At 41.9% G+C, this 21,711-nt stretch overlaps 1 protein-coding gene across 1 annotated transcript; it reads right to left on the reverse strand.

Moving 5' to 3' along the window:
• Positions 1-19,634: 19,634 nt before the first annotated feature.
• LOC130358741 (uncharacterized) lies at positions 19,635-21,483 on the reverse strand. Its single transcript, XM_056562493.1, has 3 exons — positions 20,854-21,483; positions 20,515-20,707; positions 19,635-19,723 (listed from the first exon to the last, which is right to left on the reverse strand). The coding sequence occupies exons 1-2, from the start codon at positions 21,481-21,483 to the stop codon at positions 20,696-20,698; spliced, it is 642 nt and encodes a 213-aa protein (XP_056418468.1). The 3' UTR covers positions 19,635-19,723; positions 20,515-20,695.
• Positions 21,484-21,711: the final 228 nt, after the last annotated feature.

The following is a 21,711-nucleotide window of genomic DNA, read 5'->3' on the forward strand; positions in this document are numbered from 1 at the left end:
CACGACATAGGGAGCTTAGAGTACAGTCCTCCTTTATATTCAATATTAATGGGTTCAAATTTATGAAGGGTAAACGAGACAAATCAGAAGCTAACTTTATACCTATATAGGTAATACTATCCGTAGCCCATTTTAGTATGTTTAGCGCCATCAATTTTTTTTGCTCTTCTTCCATCATTATAGGTAAAATAAGTGATTTACTATAGTTCACCTTATAATAACTAACACTTGAGCAAGCTTTAATAATTTCCATAAGTGCTGGAAGCGAACTCCGTGGAGATTACTATTAATACATCGTCGGCGAAAAGGCCAATTTTATGATCGCTATTCCCTATTTTGACCCCTATTATAAAGGCACAAGTTCTGCAAGTTGTTCTATAATATGGTAAATAATAATGGGGACAAGGGGCAGTCTTGGCGAGTACCATTATATATTTTAAATTTTTTAGACATAGCCCCTCCCATGAATACTTGTGCAGTTGGTTCTAAATGCATAGCCATAACCAAGTTAAAAAAGCCTATTGGGAGTCCATATTTACATGGAACTTCTCTCAGATATTCCCAACTTATTCGGTTGAATGCCTTCTCTGCATCCAAAGACAGGAGCAGTGAAGGCATTTGAAAGATTTGCACCTCTGCAATTATATCCAAAAAATGTTTGGTGACCCTTCACAAAACCTGCTTGATCTGCATGGATCATAGCAGGTAGTGTTTCAGCCAACCGTAGTTCTAGGACCTTTGCACAGAGTTTGAGGTCTGTATTTAAAAGAGAAATTGGCCTACAATTTTCTACGTTTATTGTAGGTTTCCCAGGTTTAGGGATGGCTACAATAACTGCCTCCAGAATCTCAGCAGGCATCATTAATAAGACCGTCCGAGCCTGGGGCCTTTCCACCTTTAAGAGATTTAATTGCGTTTGTTACTTCTATTTCGGTAATATGGTTTGCTAAGCTTTGTAATTGTTCTGATAATAAATTTGGAGGGGATATACCCAATAAAAATGATTTGATTAAAACTAATGTCTGTCAGGATCCGGACTGGTATGCAGGGAGGACACGGGTGGTGGATCCTCTGTGTCAGTGAGGTGATGGCGTGGGCCGTACCAGGGGAACGGAATCTAAGGGGTTACTGGTTTTCACCAGAGCCCGCTGCAAAGCGGGATGGACTTGCAGCTGCAGGTAACCCCCATGTCGTTCCACCCGATAGCGACTCAACCTCCCTGACAGCTGAGACAGGCGTGGTACACAAGGACAAGGCAAGAGCAAGGTCGGATGTAGCAGAAGGTCAGGGCAGGCAGCAACGGTTCGTAGTCAGGGGCAACGGCAAGGGTCTAGATACACAGGAAATGGAACACACAGAAACACTTTCTCAGGGCACAAGGCAACAAGATCCGGCAAAGACAGGAAGGGGAAGTGGGTTTAAATAGCGTAGGGAGTGCTTGGAACTAATTGGGTCAGGCACCAATTAATGGTGCACTGGCCCTTTAAATCTGAGAGACCCTGCGCGCACACGCCCTAGAGAGTGGGGCTGCGCGCGCTAGGACTGAGCAGAAGGACGGGGCCGGTGAGTGATACGGGATGCGATCCGCGGGCGGGCACGTCCCGCCACGGGGATCGCATCCCCGCCGAGGGACACAGAGCAGCACTCCCGGTCAGCGAGTCTGACCGGGGCACTGCAGGCAAGAGAGTAACGCCGCGAGCGCTCCGGAGGGGAAGCAGGGCCCGGAGCGCTCGGCGTTACAATGTCTGGTGGGCAACACCAGGATCATTTGGGATATTATGTAAACTTGAATAATATATTGAAAAAGAGTCTGCTATTGCTTGGGAATTAACATTTTTTGTTCCATCTGGGTTCTCTAAATGTGTGATCATTGATTAAGATTCCTTAGATTTAATTTATTTTGCTAGAAATGACCCTGATTTGTTAAATTGACCATAATGCTGTACCTTGAGTCGTCTCTGTACCTTGGCTAGGTCATATTTATATAAATCTAACAAATGCACTTCCTCACTTAGTTTGGATATACGGTTCACCAAATCAGATGAAAAATGAAGCTTATTCTGCCTATGTAAATTAGCTAGTTCTTGGATTTTTACTCTCTGTGCATGCGTTTGTTTCTTATTGTATGATGTTTGACTAATTATGTGACCTCTAATATTAGCTTTAAAAGCACACCAAAGAGTAGAATGTAGCTGTACTGCACCATCATTATGAAAAAAAAAAAATAGTCCTGCATATTTTTGGCCATCTTTTCCTTAAGTTCTGGATTTAATATTACATATGGGCTTTCTCTCCATAAAAATGATCAACTCTCCATCGGTGAGTCAAGAATGGTTACAGCAATCGGGGCGGGATCTGTCCAGGTCATTGTCTCCACCGATGACTCATCGATAGCCCCCAACAGAGGTTCTGTAACCAATACGTAATCAATCCTAGTAACACATCATAAAGTCCACACCTGGATATAATTCAAAACATGTCTGTGGGCTCTGTAAAAATACGAGAAGATGTTGAGTCCATCATTGGCTATATAGATGTATTAAAGTCACCTAATACCAATACTCTTTGTTTTGGGTCAAAGTTTTTTTTTTTGCTATCAAGAAACGAAAAAATGCAGTTTTTTTTATTTTATTTGGGGCATAAACCCCTATTATTGTATATGGGAGGTTATTAATTTTACAATGCAAGCATATAAACCTACCTTTAGGATCAATTTCCACCTGTGGGTCTACAACAGCTAATGAATCCTTTATTGTTAAGGCAACTCCCCCTTTTTTTCGGAGCTAGGGCTACAAATATGCAAGGAACACATTTATGTTGTAATCTCCAAATATCTGATTCTTTTAAATGAGTCTCTTGAAGACACATTATGTCAGCTTTCATGCGATTGGCTTCCGCCCACACCATTGAGCGTTTATATGGAGAATGTAATCCTTACAGTTAATAGAAACTATGTGTATTCCCATGGTGGTAGCTGATTTCAATTGCACAAGATCTGATTGCCACAAGAAAGCAATGCTGTAAGACAACCGACTGCCCACCTAATTTCCTCTGATCGACAACTCTCATAACCACATTCATACCCATTCATAAAGGAAGAAAAAAAGAAAAAAAATTATCATTGAGGGCCCCTATGCTGACCTCCAGGGCCTCTATCTGGGGGAGTATTAGCAAATAAGGAAAGACAAAAAACATGGTGCTAATACATATATATCATAACCAAAAAATTCCAGCATTCTTAATTAGAACTTATTCATATCAGTTAGCACTATAACCATAACTGAATGGCGAAGAAAAAGAAAAAGAAAGAAAAAAAGAGAGGAAAAAAAACAATGCAATAGTATATCTTATTGAAATGACAAAAATAATAATCTACGTTAAAGTCCACTATTTTTTTTGTCCATTCTTCAGCAACCTTCTGGATTTCCTGTAAATTTTCCTCAGGTTGCACACCTGATAATTCTCAAACTTGACGTAAACACAAAAGGTCCTTCAGGGTTTCAACCACATATTTAGTTCCTTTATATGATAACAAAATCTTTACAGGAAACCCCCATCTATACTGAATTTCATTTTCTTTAAGAATTTTAGTCCCTTCATAAAACTCTCTTCTATGCATCAGTGTTACTGCTGAGAGGTCCCTAAATATGATTAAATGTTTAAATGTTTCCATTAAAAGGAGGAGATTTTCGCATACCATTCATTATTTGCTCTTTTATATGAAGAGCAAATACTTACTAGTCTTACTATTGTGTTCCGGCCAATGGTTGGTGGCAGTTTTGATGATCTAGGGAGGCGGTGTGCTTGATCAATGGAGAGATCCAATTCAGTTGCAACTGGCAAGAAAGTAGAACATACATTATTTAATGAAAGCAATTAAATTCTCTTGTATAATAGTTTCAGGTATTCCTCGTATACATAAGTTATTCTGACGTGTGAGGTCTTCTGCATCTGCTACTTTTAATTTTCATAGCTTCAATTTCTCTCCCCATGTTAGTGATGGTTTCTACCATTTTATTATGATTTTTTATAGTATCCTCCATTTTTTTCTTCTACTGCTGCGGTTCTCGTACCCAAAGAATGGACCTTTGCCTGCATACTTTTTACGACAGACTGTAATTCCAGTTGTATGGATGACTTCAAATCAGCAAATAATGCCACCATAGTAGCTCCAGTAAGCAGTGGTGAAGTACTTTAACGGCTGAATAACCAATTTGTGGCGATAGATATGGTGAGCTAATATGACATGCTAATTGCACCTGTGAGGTTGTAAGGTCTACTGCAGACCCAAGGAGGTTTTTGGCCTCCATATCTATATAATGATGTTGTGAATATGTCTGCTGTGGTTCAGGGGTTAATTCCAAGCCTGCGTCCTCTGACTGTTCTCCCTTTCCATCAGACCCATTTCCATTATTACTGGAAAAAATCAGTTACTTTAAGTGGGCTATTCTTTTTTTTTTTTTTTTTTTTTTTTAAATCACTTCCAGTCCTTCTTGTATGGCCCATCTCAGCTTCATTGGCTCTTAGGGAGGGAACAAACCGTGACTTTGTTTCTGGATTAACCCTCTTTCAATGTTAACCAGCCTCTAGTCTCCCCTTCCACAACAGGCTTTTCTCAGTGACAGTGTTAACACACAGTGTCTCCTCAGAGTTCACCTCACCGGTCTCTTCCAAAGCTCACCTCACCGGTCTCCTTCAGAGCTCACCTCATCATTCTCCTCCAAGGCTCACTTCATAAATTGTAGCTGGGTCCGGTAGTACTCCCACAATCTTTCTTTCAGTAGCCTATAACATCTCCATCTCAAGCCGTGACGCCTGTTCACGCTGCCTCCTCAAATGCCGGCTGCCTCCTCACCACTTCCGAGGTTGCAGAGGGGATCATTTCCGACCTCCAGTATGCGCTGCGAATCAGCGCCGAGGCTTCTGCTGTGGGCTTTCGGCTGCATTCTCCAGCGCCTCCGACTCTGAGACACCACATCTCACAAATATCGCCTCTGTGAGCCGTTGTGTGCTGCCCGATAATTCGCCCCCATGAGCCGCTTAGTGTGCTGGACGAGGTTAGTTGCTACCGCTCAGCTTGCGATCACCAGCATGCACCTCCGGTTATGCCGCCCCATCAACTTCAATCGCGGCATCTAAAGGGTTTATACCGGACATCAGTCCAATGGCGATGCCCGGTATTAGCCGTGGGTCCAGCAGATATGAAGCGTGCTTAGCTTCTGAGCTCGCTTCACAGATCGGGAGCCGGCCATGGACGTAAATATTTGTCCGTGGTCATTAAGGGGTTAAAGAGTACCTGTCACCAAATAAAACTTTTAATGTAGGGTTCCTTGTGTAATTAGCAGACACTTTCCCAATCACTTACTTTTGAAATGATCTACATAAATATATGTAAAATGTAATTGAAAAAGCGGCCACTAGGTGGCTCTGTTCTGTTCCCTGTTACTATTATTACAGTGAGTTCGGTCTCCTCCCAGCCTGGCAGGAGTCCAAACTCAGGAAGTGTTTCTTTGCACTGAGCTTGATTAACAGCTGCACGGAAAGTTAAGGCTCCACAGATTTTCACAGAAAGCCAAACAGACTGACAACTGAAGGAGAGCCTCACTGATAGCAACACGGACTGAAACATGCACAGAGCCTCACTGAAATGTGCACAGACTGAAACATGCACAGAGCCTGAAGTCTTCTATTTATCACAATGCTGCAACAATGTGAGGGCAGAAGTTGTCCCCCAGCAGGCTTCAGTTATGTCATGCCTGCTGAGAAATGCCTGCTTTCTCCTGCTGGGAAATTGCTGGGATATGTGAGCAAGAAGAAAGGTATGATGCACAGCTTTTTAAAGCTCTGAAATAGTTTTTAAGGGCTGGAGGGGTGTTAGGAGAAGTTAGAGAACATAGTCTAAGTTAGTTTAGAAAAGTTTATTTGGTGACAGGTAATTTTTAATCTAAACCAAAGTATTCAGGTCTAGCTTGACCACCCTTGCTAGCAGCTTAGTAACCACCTGAAGTCTTTGTTGTGTGAGCTTGCAAAGTTTATCTGAGGAAGTCTGAAGGTCTGAGACCAATAGATAATGCACTGTATGAAAGTAGAAGCTTTTTCACACTTAAAACGTAAGGAAAGAAAGACCTAACCTTGGTGGTGTATTGACTCAAGCTTGCAGAGGTGTGAACATGGTTTCTAGCCATCCTAGTTGGATTATGATACACATATCTTTGCGAGCTTTTAAGTTAAATCAGAGTTAAAGTCTGTCTTGCATTTAGTCTAATTTATAAAATATCTTGGGTGTATTATCACCTATTTATATGGTCAACAAATTTTGCATATATCAATTGTTGAAGTGAATATAAGGGACTTTGCAATACATCTTATTAGAAAGAATGCCTTTCTCCACTTATCAGGCTCCTCTTACTCCTCCAATTCCCTCCTACACTCACCGACTGCCACTCATTACCAGCATTTTTAGCTGTTTGTTCTTCTTTAGGATCATTTTTTGCATGCAATTTCCTGATATTGTCCTATAAAGAAGCCTATGGGGAAAACGTCATTAAAATCTCTATGACTAGAGTAACTTCACTGTAGACATTAAAGGGGTACTCCAGTGGAAAAAAATGTTTTTAAATTAACTGGTGCCAGAAAGTTAAACAGATTCGTAAATTACTTCTATTTAAAAATCTTAATCCTTCCAGTACTTATCAGCTTTCTTTTTTAATTTCTGTCTGACCACAGTACTCTCTGCTGATACCTCTGTCCATGTCAGGAACTGTCCAGAGTAGGAGCAAATCCCCATAGCAAACCTATGCTGTGTTGGACAGTTCCTGCTTGGACAGAGGTGTCAGCAGAGAGCATTGTGGTTAGACAAAATAAATTAAAAAAAGAAAAGAACTTCCTGTGGAGCATACAGCAGCTGATAAGTACTGGAAGGATTAAGATTTTTAAATGGAAATCATTTACAAACCTTAAAATTTTCTAGCACAAGTTGATTTAAAAAAAAAAAAAAATGTTTTCCACTGGAGTATTTAAAGAAACAACTGACTGCAATAAAATGCAACCCAAAATGGTGTATACAATTCTGAAATGTGTGTACAAAAATATGTGACTTTTTCCACTTTGGGGCCACTGTTTACAAAAGTGAATGCTGCTTAGTGGAAGGTAGTAGGCTCTTAAGGACTAACACATTTATTGTAACTCACATCAGAAAATTGGAGTGATTAATAGCAATAATATGCTTTATAATAACGTTGGGGTGTCTTACAGCAGAATATTTTTAGTTAACTGGTTTACCCTAAATGTATGTAACCAGCCTGAGATTAAACCACACTTACATTATTAGTGCCAATTTTTGATGCAGCTTCTCCTGCATTTTTTTGAAGCCAGGAGTATATTTAAAAGGAATAGGAAATGTTAAGAAATGATAATATAATATATTATATAATGATAAAACATTTCCTTCCTGCAGGATCCGCTTCTGGCTTTGGCTCAAAAGCGTCAGTAGTTTTCTAAATAACTTCCACGTGTGACACTAGTCTAAAGGGTCTCACGATTATATACTGCTACATTTTCTCTACAGCGAGCAGTACAGCAGATATGTACAGTTAGGCGGAGCTTCTGTCTCTTCTAAACCGTGACCATCAGTTAAGATCACTGCTGGTTGGAAAAGATCTCCAGGGGAATTATTGATCTTCACTTATCAATTGTTAATCCTAGGAAAATGTTTAGGGTCTATTAAAGGGGTAGTCCAGTGGTGAAAAACTTATCCCCTAACGTAAGGATAGGGGATAAGTTTGAGATAGCGGGGGGGGGGGATCCGACCGCTGGGGCCCCCTGCAATCTCTCTGTACGGGGGCCAGGCTCTCCGGCCAGATAGCGGGTGTCGACCCCCGCACAAAGCGGCGGCCGACACGCCCCCTCAATACATCTCAATGGCAGAGCCGGAGATTGCCGAAGGCAGCGCTTTGGCTCTGCCATAGAGTTGTATTGAGGGGGCGTGTCGGCCGCCGCTTCGTGCGAAGGTCGACACGCCCCCTTCCCGCGGGCTGTCGGGGCTCCGTACAGGAGATCGCAGGGGGCCCCAGCGGTCGGACCCCCCGCGATCTGCAACTTATCCCCTATCCTTAGGATAGGGGATAAGTTATTCACCACTGGGTCACCACTGGACTACTCCTCTAAGTAAATAGGTGTTGGCTAAAATATTTATCAATCTGTCTGGATATAGCCTGCAAAAGTATAATATAACTGTAAATATAATACGATTATTCAGTGTAGTAATTTGCTGATTCCAAGTTTTAGAATTCTGCCTGGCATTGACCACTTTTCGGTGCCAGTAGTAGAGTAGATCAGAAAAGCTGCAATACTTCAAGGCTCATTAGTGCTTTATAAATATCTTACATAGTTAATGAAATGATTTGAGCAATGACTGGGAATACACTACTAGTTCAGAGGTGAATTTTTCTTCAAAGCACATTTCCAAGGAGTTCTGTTGCATTTAAATGGTGTTAATTCATATGCAGCTTTCTGTTTCTATGGAGACTGATGTTGCACAAGGAAATGAAGGAGAGGGGCAGCTTTGCAATCAAGTGGACCTTAAACCAAAGGCAGGAAAATATCAAAGGCAAAGGCCTCTCAGGTCTTCTCTACAAATGTTTCTCTTTAGGATCCCGCTGGGAATGCAAACAGAAACAGTTGCTAAATGTCTGGCAAGCAATGAAATCCCTTCACATTCAGTGTGGCGATCATACAGAGTACAACGGAGCTGCGAACAGAGAAATGACATGTGGTGAAAGTATCCTCCGTAGTATGTCCTCAGCAACTATCATCACTCGTAATGACTCCCCTCTCACCTTGACCTACAGTCCACAGTGCAGAAGACACAAGACTATTATGCCAATGACCTTCCAACCTACCCAACTAAGAGAAAAAATTTTAATGTTAAAATGTGTGCAAATATTCATATTTCATTTTAGCTGTCAAAATAGTCTACTGTTTATTGCATAGCATTAAGTAAAATAGGTATATAGGCCGGTATTTATCATTGTAGGTGTAAGTGAAACATTTTTCTACACCTTTTTTGTGTGCTGGTAATGTGTAAGAGCACCAAATTTATTAAATGGTCACAGAGCAGGTCACATTTTCAGAAATTTCTCTCTTCATGCCAAAAAGCTAAGTCTGGGCTGGTGTAGTTTTAGAGACTTTTCAGTGTCTTTGCGCCTTTTTTTGCACCTTTTCACAAAAAGGCGCAGTTCGTAAAACCCTTCCATATCATGTGTATTGCCAAAATCAGTGGATTGCAACTCAAAATCTACAGAAATGTGTAAACCAAAAGGCGCAAAAAAGGTGCAAATAAACCCTGCTTGCGCCTTTTTTGCGCCTTTTCTAGACACAAAAACAGTCTAAAAGACAATGATAAATGTCGGCCATAAAGTATAATGATAAATACCCTTTAATCTCTACAGACACTACAGCTTTATTGCAGACAATTGCACTCAGGTTCTGCTACATGGGAACATGCTCTAAAGAAGGGGTCTCAAACTCAAATTATCCGGGGGCCACTGGAGGTAGCAGCGGGGTGAGGCTGGGCCGCATGCGCCCATTACATATAATGTCCTCATCACACGCCCCTCATCATCCACCAGCAAAACCCTCCACCAGCAGGAGCACCCCTTTCATCCACCAGCAACCTGGTTCCCCACATTAGGTAGGCAGCAGGTTCCCCACATTAGGTAGGCAGCAGGTTCCCCACATTAGGTAGTAGCAGGTTCCCAACATTAGGTAGGCAGCAGGTTCCCCACATTAGGTAGAAGCAGGTTCCCCACATTAGGTAGAAGCAGGTTCCCCACATTAGGTAGGCAGCAGGTTCCCCACATTAGGTAGGCAGCAGGTTCCCCACATTAGGTAGCAGCAGATTCCCCACATTAGGTAGCAGCAGGTTCCCCACATTAGGTAGGCAACAGGTTCCCCACATTAGGTGGGCAGCAAGTTCCCCACATTAAGTAGGCAGCAGGTTCCCCACATTAGGTAGAAGCAGGTTCCCCACATTAGGTAGAAGCAGGTTCCCCACATTGGATAGTAGCAGGTTCCCCACATTAGGTAGAAGCAGGTTCCCCACATTAGGTAGAAGCAGGTTCCCCACATTAGGTAGAAGCAGGTTCCTCACATTAGGTAGTAGCAGGTTCCCCACATTAGGTAGTAGCAGGTTCCCCACATTAGGTAGTAGAAGGTTTCCCACATTAGGTAGTAGAAGGTTCCCCACATTAGGTAGGCAGCAGGTTCCCCACATTAGGTAGTAGCAGGTTCCCCACATTAGGTAGAAGCAGGTTCCCCACATTAGGTAGGCAGCAGGTTCCCCACATTAGGTAGGCAGCAGGTTCCCCACATTAGGTAGCAGCAGATTCCCCACATTAGGTAGCAGCAGGTTCCCCACATTAGGTAGGCAACAGGTTCCCCTCATTAGGTAGGCAGCAGGTCCCCCACATTAGGTGGGCAGCAAGTTCCCCACATTAAGTAGGCAGCAGGTTCCCCACATTAGGTAGTAGCAGGTTCCCCACATTAGGTAGAAGCAGGTTCCCCACATTAGGTAGTAGCAGGTTCCCCACATTAGGTAGTAGCAGGTTCCCCACATTAGGTAGAAGCAGGTTCCCCACATTAGGTAAAAGCAGGTTCCCCACATTAGGTAGAAGCAGGTTCCCCACATTAGGTAGAAGCAGGTTTCCCACATTAGGTAGTAGCAGGTTCCCCACATTAGGTAGAAGCAGGTTCCCCACATTAGGTAGAAGCAGGTTTCCCACATTAGGTAGTAGCAGGTTCCCCACATTAGGTAGTAGAAGGTTCCCCACATTAGGTAGTAGAAGGTTCCCCACATTAGGTAGCATTTTTGATTACCCCCCCCCACACACACACACTCACACACAGACACACACAGACACCCACACATGCACACACACATAGAGAGACAGACACACACACATGCACACACACATAGACAGACACCCACACATGCACACACACATAGACAGACAGACACACACACATGCACACACACATAGACAGTCACACACACATGCACACACACATAGACAGACACACACACACACGCACACATACATAGACAGACAGGCACACACACAAGCACACACATAGACAGACAGACACACACATGCACACACACATAGACAGACACACACACATGCACACACACATGCAGACAGACAGACACATACACATGCACACACACATATACAGACACACACATATGCAAACACACATAGACACAAGCAGACAGACACCCACACATGCACACACACATAGACAGACAGACAGACACACACACACACACAAGCAGACAGACAGACACCCACACATGCACACACATAGACAGACAGACACGCACACAAGCAGACAGACAGACACCCACACATGCACACACACATAGACAGACAGACACACACACATGCACACACGCAGACAGACACACACACACACATGCACACACACATAGACAGACAGGCACACACACACACATAGACAACCTTACCTGTCCTGCACTGCACTTCTCCTCTCTGGAGTAGTGAAGAAAACTGTGTCTTGAAGCGTTCTGTGTCCCGAATAGCTGAGGAAAGTGCTGAGTCACTGTGCTGAGTGCTGAGACACTGTGATTGGTTGATGGGGGGGGGGGGCGTGTGCAGTCTCTGCTCTGCTCAGGACACAGAACTGCTTCAAGACACAGTTTTCTTCACTACATACCTGGCGGGGGCCACAAACATTCGTTGCGCGGGCCGCAAATGGCCCGCGGGCCGGGAGTTTGAGACCCCTGCTCTAAAGCCACTGGGGAAAACATTTTCCGGGGGTGATGAGGAAGAAAAATGAACAAGAATGTAATCTAAAAAAAATGCATTTTATAATTGAATCTAACATCTGAACGCATAAAAAAATAAGCTAATAATAAATGCCAAAAAGCATTTATTGCATGCACCAATAATTTTAGATAGTAGTTAAAGGGGTTCTCCGGTGCTTAGACATCTTATCCCCTATCCAAAGGATAGGGGATAAGATGCCTGTTCGGGGAACCCCTGTGATCTTGCACGTGGCACCCCGTTTGAAATCAGTCCCCGGAACCCCGGCGACCACAGGGGCGTTCCCAGCGGCGGGACTCCCGTGATCAGGCATCTTATCCCCTATCCTTTGGATAGGGGATAAGATGTCTAAGCTCCGGAGAACCCCTTTAAAATATAACTACAAGAATAGGATAGGAAGACTGTTAAACCTCTAGACATAATCTAACCTAACCTTATGGTAAGTAGAATTTCCTAATACCAGTACAAAATAGGAGACAGTTGATACAACTGTTGTTATAAATCACATTAGCACCTAAAACAAGAAATAAAAGGGGGTGATTAAAAAAACTGTTTAGTTCACCTTTAAGTTAAACCTCCATTCAGAGGGCTCTACCACAGATTCAGTTTTTTTTTAGCAGGATTAGAGTGGAAAAAATAATACTTCAAGCATTATTTTTGACCAAACAAATCCTGTAAAATAAATGGACACCAGAGAAAAACTCATCGGACCCCATTGAAGGCAATGGGATGTCTTGGGATCTGTTGGTGTCCATTGTACAACAGACTGTCTGGCTGAGGCCATAACAGAATTTGTGACGGAGGCCTCATACATAAATGTGCCCCAGCATAAATGTGAACCTGGCCTTAGACAGTTTTAACTTAGACTAGACCGTCTAGTCTAAGTGGTCAGGCTTTTGAAAATCTACAAACACTACAATGTGAGCGGGCTCAGCTATATCAATTAGAAAAGGGGTGCTGCTATACGTATCAACGTAATACAATATCCAAAAAGAAAAAGAAACACGCAAAACAGCGCACACCCATAGATATCAAAAGAGTACTTTTATTAATACATGAGTCAAAGAGACAGACAAGATTGTTTTAAAAACAGCCAAAGCACAAAAACGGGGTGAGCTCCCTCAACAAAGGGATCCCCACCCAGGGCACATGCCTAATACAGTACATCAATATCGTCCCTATGTCATACAAATAAACTACCGCATGACACTAAATTCATCACAACAGCCCATATACAACCTGTATTCTCATGTAGCAAGTAGTGGTGAAGTGACACAGGACGGTTAATGGAGGTGTTACCAGGCAAGTGCCCCCCTAAAGACCCCACGCGTTCCGTTGCCCGTCGGCAACTTCCTCAGGGGTGTTGTGCTTCTATTTCCCTACATCTGTCTTATATACACTCCATAATCAATTTAATTACAAAGGTCTGTTTGACCAGAAGGAGATACCTGTGAGTCTCTGTGGTTTCATGTCCGAATTCTACTTCCGGGTCTCCTACCCGGGCGCTGTCGCTCGCTTGAACTTCCGGGTCGTGCCCATAGCTCCACATGTCAACCACTCCGTAATCCAAACTTCCAGATCACACCCACAACTCTAAAACGTCATCCACACATGCGCACTCCATACTACAAAATTCATTACTTGCGCTTGCGCAGTGCGCTCCAGATTACACTTAGTCATTCATTCATTCTTGGGCTACGTCCTGGCAATCCCCTATGTGTAACATTTGTAGCTGTGCGCTCTATTACTATGGTCACAAATTAATTCATCTATAGTCTTTCAAATAGTGGTTCCCCAGTACTATGTGTTTCAATAAACCAATATTATAAACAAAAAATATATATATATAGAAGATTTTATAGACAATTTAAGATCAATAAATAATGATAATAAAATTAAAATACTGAAAGAATGGTTAAATAACAATATATATATATAATTCATATCCCCAAATAAATTCGTACACCATTCCCTATATGAATTCATGATAATAAATCCAAGTGATTATGACTCCCAGTGAGTATAAATTATAAATTAACGTAAATACAAAATCACATAAAATACACATAAGACTATAAATGTAATAATAATATAGTGTTAGAATATAAAAAATATATAATAAAAAATAAAAAATAAAAAATAAATAAATAATAATAAATATCAACTAAAGCAATTTATATTATAATCATAGATAATTCTTATGCCATTATTATTATGTATCATCAATAGGAACCATTTGTTTGTTATTTCAAATATTTACCATACTCAATATACGCGTAACCATAGTGACGAGTACGCACTAAAGAGCCCATAAAATGGGGCCCAGTATTTCTGTATAACCCCGATGAGATACCTATTTTCTCCCACATAATATAATAGAGTACATGATTAGGCAAAGGGGAACACACCCCAACATATCTCGATAAGAACCACAACATACATGGACCCACATTATTTCATCATATCATACCACATGTACACATAATCCACACAGTACCACACAGTTATTCTTCATCCTCTACCTAATAGACCACAGGTATCTCCTTCAAACTTAGTATATTGTCATGTAACTATATTTTGTTGAACAGACTAGTTATTTATAACCAATTAATCAAAGATTAGTGTCATATGTATGTACAGTATACATAGTGCGGCCAAATATAACCCCCACCAACTCGCCCCACCCCAACATATTTCTGGTGATTCTTGCTTTGGAGGGCAAAAACATTTCCAAAAGCCTATTGTCCATTATCTCCCGTGTCACCCATCAATATGAGCACATTCTGAGTTGTTCCCAGACATAGCGTTTCTTAGTGTTACCCATCAATATGAACACATTCCCCATATCTTCTACACATAACATATCCTAGGGAGTCCAAGTCTCCTCCGTGGCCAGGATCGTACTCTCATAGGGTCGAATGTCCTCTGATAGCATTTAGATGTCCTCATCACTCCAGTTATTTCACACTCTCCAATCTTTATCTGCCTCAATATATGGATGTTATATGAACAGGTAATCTAGAATATCAATGTAATATAGATTGTTAGAATTTGGAAAATATGTACCAACAGTTCCGAATATCCTCCTTAGTCCTAATCTCTGGGGATCTAGTATTGTAATTCCTGGGGCGCATGAATCAGTTCATAAGCGTGAAATCAGAATCTGGTGTGCACCATAATCTACATATACTGTATACTAATCTCAATAATAAGGTGGGATAGTTGTGCGTGTCCCCCATCCCAAAACCACCCAGCGTGAATAAATGATAACTAACTACCCATCCCTCAATTCCTGATAATGTCGTGGTGTGCCAACTAAATCTATTATGAAGATTGGAAGCTGTAGGTGTGCGCCCAGACACACTGTAGTGCATCCCAGCGCCCACCCACCTCCCCCAATGCAGTGTATTATGTGAATAAAACTGTGTATCCGTGTAGGTAGTGTGTTAGTAATGTGCAACCCATTACAATAATCCCTATGTGCTGAATATTGAATGTACTATCCCCGATCAAAAACCCGATCAAAGTACCGCGACGGGTACACACATGCCCCCTCCCACCAACCCAAAAAGAGGTTGGCGAAAGAGGGGGCACAGCGAGCACCCATCGCGGTACCAGACACCTGTAAATAAAAATGACTGTCAAAAACTAAATAATTGTGGCGAAGAACAAAATCCAGAAGTTGCAAAACAAATAAATCTAAGTCTAATGCTCTCTCTCCATCTCCCCTTTCCTCCAGGAAGTGTGAGACCGCTCTAATCCCATGGTCATGGGCAATATTAGAGTAAAGGGACTCCACATCACAGGTAACAAGATAAACTTCATCCGGTAAAGATATACCCTGAATAGCCTCAATTAAATGGCTGGAGTCCCGAATGTAAGATGGTAAGTTCCTGACCATAGGCTGTAGATGGTAATCAACAAACTCACATGCCTTTTCACACAGACTGCCTATGCCCGAAATTATTGGGCGTCCAGGTGGGTCCACTAGTCTCTTATGTACCTTAGGAAGCATGTAAAAGGTAGCAACACAAGGTTCTCTCACCTGCATAAAATCATGTTCTCTCTTGGATATGGTTCCTGCTTCCCTTGCTGTGTCGAGCAGGTGCGATAATTTCCGCTTGAAGACCTCAGTAGGGTCCATAGGTAACTTTTGGTAGTATTGTTTATTATCCAACTGACGCTGTGCTTCCTTCATGTACTGTTCAACCGGCCACAACACAACATTTCCTCCCTTGTCCGCTTCTTTTATCAAGAATTTATCGTTTTTCTGTAGGTTGTTCAATGCCAATCGTTCTTCCCCAGAGAGGTTTTGGCCTATAAGAGAATTTTTTGGTAGTCCCTGAATATGTTCTCTTACAGTATTGAAGAAGACTTGAATAGCTGGGAATAGGGACAATGGTGGTGCAGTCTTTGAGGGTACATAGCAAGACAACGGTCATCTTGATTCCTTACCTCATTTTCACTCAGTAGTTCCATGAGATTCCGCAGGACATCCTGGTCATCTGTCTCCAAGTCATTAAGTGCTGATGGTTGAGAATGTATCATTTTGAGGGTTAGTTTCCTACAAAAAAGATATAGATCTTTGGTCAATTCAAAGTGGTTGACCCTGTACATAGGGGAAAAGGAGAGCCCGCGTTTTAATACCGATATTTCTGCATCCGTTAACACATGATTGGAAAGGTTAACTATCTGTAGTTCCTTGTTGGAGACCTCCATCCCTCTGGCCTCACCAGTATTGGGCTCAAATCCTGGAGAGGAGATTGTTGGACCGATCACTTGTGTTTCCTCCTGCGGAGGTTGGGGGGTGGGCCCCCTACTCTCGGGCCCCCTCTTTTTATTATTCCGTTTCCCCCGTCTGGTCCTCCTCCGTCCGTGTCGCTCCCTTCCGTGGACAAAAAATCACTACTGCTTGTAGCTCTTTCTCCCTCCTTGTCCTCATTAGAATTTTTCCTTCTATATCTAGGTCTCCTATTCCCTTTATGATTCCACCTATAGGCATTTTGTCGCTCATAATCACCTCTATCACGATTAAACTTCCATTTTTTGCCCTCCATAACATCCCTCTCAAATTTATCCATAATTGTTTTAAGCTTTTCCTGAAAAGGGACTACCAAAGTGTCTTTGTCAAACAATGGCAATTGTACCTCCAAACTCTTCAATTTCTCCTTTAGCTCTTTCAATACCTCCTTGTCATGATCCAATAACATATTAACCAGAATCTTAGAGCACAGGGCCAGACCTGTCTCCCAGGTTTGCTTAAAGTCAGAAGTGACCTCCCACGAAGGGAATATTTGTACCCTTAGCCCCCTAGGATACAGGGAGAGTTTAACATACTCCTCTAGGCTAGATATGTTCCACCATATCCTGGTAATCTGTTTCTGTGTATTAATTATCTCACGGCTGAGCTGGTCAAAATCTTTGTTAGCCCCAGACAAGATTTCTGGACTAAATATATTCCCTTTTTGACTGCTCCACAAGGCCTCCCTAGACTCCATCATATACAGGGTATATTGCACAGTGTCAAGCCCAACAGAACACCAAAAACCGCAATTTCCTAAATATATCAAAATATCACCATCAAAGGGGGAAAAAAGAGAAGGGGAGGAAAATTTAAACCACACTATGCTCACAGTATATCATTAAAAAATGCTGTTCAATTTGCTGCAGATAATCAATGCGAGCTCCACTCTAGAAACCCAGGGGTAAATCTCCCCAATCAAGAGGCCCCTGGACAACAAACTACAAACACTACAATGTGAGCGGGCTCAGCTATATCAATTAGAAAAGGGGTGCTGCTATACATATCAACGTAATACAATATCCAAAAAGAAAAAGAAACACGCAAAACAGCGCACACCCATAGATATCAAAAGAGTACTTTTATTAATACATGAGTCAAAGAGACAGACAAGATTGTTTTAAAAACATTTAAAACAGGCCTAAAAGCAGCCAAAGCACAAAAACGGGGTGAGCTCCCTCAACAAAGGGATCCCCACCCAGGGCACATGCCTAATACAGTACATCAATATCGTCCCTATGTCATACAAATAAACTACCGCATTACACTAAATTCATCACAACAGCCCATATACAACCTGTATTCTCATGTAGCAAGTAGTGGTGAAGTGACACAGGACGGTTAATGGAGGTGTTACCAGGCAAGTGCCCCCCTAAAGACCCCACGCGTTCCGTTGCCCGTCGGCAACTTCCTCAGGGGTGTTGTGCTTCTATTTCCCTACATCTGTCTTATATACACTCCATAATCAATTTAATTACAAAGGTCTGTTTGACCAGAAGGAGATACCTGTGAGTCTCTGTGGTTTCATGTCCGAATTCTACTTCCGGGTCTCCTACCCGGGCGCTGTCGCTCGCTTGAACTTCCGGGTCGTGCCCATAGCTCCACATGTCAACCACTCCGTAATCCAAACTTCCAGATCACACCCACAACTCTAAAACGTCATCCACACATGCGCACTCCATACTACAAAATTCATTACTTGCGCTTGCGCAGTGCGCTCCAGATTACACTTAGTCATTCATTCATTCTTGGGCTACGTCCTGGCAATCCCCTATGTGTAACATTTGTAGCTGTGCGCTCTATTACTATGGTCACAAATTAATTCATCTATAGTCTTTCAAATAGTGGTTCCCCAGTACTATGTGTTTCAATAAACCAATATTATAAACAAAAAATATATATATATAGAAGATTTTATAGACAATTTAAGATCAATAAATAATGATAATAAAATTAAAATACTGAAAGAATGGTTAAATAACAATATATATATATAATTCATATCCCCAAATAAATTCGTACACCATTCCCTATATGAATTCATGATAATAAATCCAAGTGATTATGACTCCCAGTGAGTATAAATTATAAATTAACGTAAATACAAAATCACATAAAATACACATAAGACTATAAATGTAATAATAATATAGTGTTAGAATATAAAAAATATATAATAAAAAATAAAAAATAAAAAATAAATAAATAATAATAAATATCAACTAAAGCAATTTATATTATAATCATAGATAATTCTTATGCCATTATTATTATGTATCATCAATAGGAACCATTTGTTTGTTATTTCAAATATTTACCATACTCAATATACGCGTAACCATAGTGACGAGTACGCACTAAAGAGCCCATAAAATGGGGCCCAGTATTTCTGTATAACCCCGATGAGATACCTATTTTCTCCCACATAATATAATAGAGTACATGATTAGGCAAAGGGGAACACACCCCAACATATCTCGATAAGAACCACAACATACATGGACCCACATTATTTCATCATATCATACCACATGTACACATAATCCACACAGTACCACACAGTTATTCTTCATCCTCTACCTAATAGACCACAGGTATCTCCTTCAAACTTAGTATATTGTCATGTAACTATATTTTGTTGAACAGACTAGTTATTTATAACCAATTAATCAAAGATTAGTGTCATATGTATGTACAGTATACATAGTGCGGCCAAATATAACCCCCACCAACTCGCCCCACCCCAACATATTTCTGGTGATTCTTGCTTTGGAGGGCAAAAACATTTCCAAAAGCCTATTGTCCATTATCTCCCGTGTCACCCATCAATATGAGCACATTCTGAGTTGTTCCCAGACATAGCGTTTCTTAGTGTTACCCATCAATATGAACACATTCCCCATATCTTCTACACATAACATATCCTAGGGAGTCCAAGTCTCCTCCGTGGCCAGGATCATACTCTCATAGGGTCGAATGTCCTCTAATAGCATTTAGATGTCCTCATCACTCCAGTTATTTCACACTCTCCAATCTTTATCTGCCTCAATATATGGATGTTATATGAACAGGTAATCTAGAATATCAATGTAATATAGATTGTTAGAATTTGGAAAATATGTACCAACAGTTCCGAATATCCTCCTTAGTCCTAATCTCTGGGGATCTAGTATTGTAATTCCTGGGGCGCATGAATCAGTTCATAAGCGTGAAATCAGAATCTGGTGTGCACCATAATCTACATATACTGTATACTAATCTCAATAATAAGGTGGGATAGTTGTGCGTGTCCCCCATCCCAAAACCACCCAGCGTGAATAAATGATAACTAACTACCCATCCCTCAATTCCTGATAATGTCGTGGTGTGCCAACTAAATCTATTATGAAGATTGGAAGCTGTAGGTGTGCGCCCAGACACACTGTAGTGCATCCCAGCGCCCACCCACCTCCCCCAATGCAGTGTATTATGTGAATAAAACTGTGTATCCGTGTAGGTAGTGTGTTAGTAATGTGCAACCCATTACAATAATCCCTATGTGCTGAATATTGAATGTACTATCCCCCCCCCCAACCCCCCCCCCCCCCCAAACCACACTAACCTCTATGGTTACAACCACCCTCATCCACTCGTGCCTCGCAGTGCCACCATCACCATAGGCCCACCACTCAAGTCAATATATTTGCTTATAATTACAGGCCCATCACCAGATCCATCCCATATATGTGTCCCCAGATAGAGTCAAGGAATCCCAAAATAAGACTCAAGGAGGAAAAGTGCCAACATAGATTAAATAAAAGTAGATTGGATTGGATTGGAGTGGAAAAGATTAGGATAGTATTAGAATGAATTGGAAAGAACACTTACCCCAAGAAGCCTGTAAACAGGAGTTCTTCATTGAGACCTCGTGGTGTCTCTGTCCCCAAGTCATAGATCCACTTTGACTCCGCCTGTAGGAGCTTCCTTGTCACTGGACCACCCCTAATGTTAGTAGTTATTTTTTCAAGGCCAACCACTCGTAGCCCAATAGATTTTCCTGCATGATACTTCAAAAAATGCCCTGCAACAGAAGTAAGGGGTTTGTACAGTGTTGTCACGTCTGGCCAGGGCTATGGTCGAGAGGTGTTTTTGCACCCTCTTCCGCAGCTGCTGGCCAGTTTGACCCACATAGGTCTTTCCGCATGGGCAGATCAATGCATATATTACCTGGGTGGTCTTGCAGTTGATGTAATCTCTCAGGGGAAAGTCTTGTCCGTTAGTCCGATTGACGAACTTCTCCGTGGGTGTCATATGTTGACACACACTACAACTTCCACATGGGAAGGAACCCTTCAGTTTTCTTCCTCTCCCCAGGCTTCTTGTCGGTCTCTGGAAATGACTCTTTGTGAGTATATCTTTTAGGTTAGGAGCTCTCTTCGCTACCACCAGAGGTGACTTGGGAATAATCCCACGAATCCTATTGTCCGACTGTAGTATGCTCCAGTTGTCCTGCAGAATTTTCCTCAAACCTGACCATTGGTTATTGAACGTCGTCACAAACCTCAGGGAATCATCCTTTCTTTTCTTGTCTTTTCTGTTGGTTTTAAGTAACATCTGGCGGTCAGAGCTATTGGCCCTCTGATATGCCTTGGAAATCACCTTTTTCGGGTAGCCTCGTTCACGGAATCTGGAAGTCAAGTTTGAGGCTTCCATCTTGAAATCTGGGTTTTCCGTGCAATTGCGCTTCACCCTCAAAAACTGCCCCACTGGAATCCCTCGTCGTGTATGTTCTGGATGGAAAGATGCATAGTGAAGCAAACTGTTCGTAGCTGTTTCCTTTCTGTATAGTTTCGTCATCAGGCAGTCATCCTTTTTCGTAATCCGGAGGTCCAAAAATTCAACTGCATAAAATCATGCAGGACAACTGGAGCATACTACAGTCGGACAATAGGATTCGTGGGATTATTCCCAAGTCACCTCTGGTGGTAGCGAAGAGAGCTCCTAACCTAAAAGATATACTCACAAAGAGTCATTTCCAGAGACCGACAAGAAGCCTGGGGAGAGGAAGAAAACTGAAGGGTTCCT

The sequence above is a fragment of the Hyla sarda genome, chromosome 1 (assembly GCF_029499605.1).
Source record: "Hyla sarda isolate aHylSar1 chromosome 1, aHylSar1.hap1, whole genome shotgun sequence".
NCBI lineage: Eukaryota > Metazoa > Chordata > Amphibia > Anura > Hylidae > Hyla > Hyla sarda.

What these genes read in the sequence shown, in the direction of transcription:
- LOC130358741 (XM_056562493.1), bottom strand. Translation starts at nt 21,483, where the DNA reads ATGACGAAACTATACAGAAAGGAAACAGCTACGAACAGTTTGCTTCAC.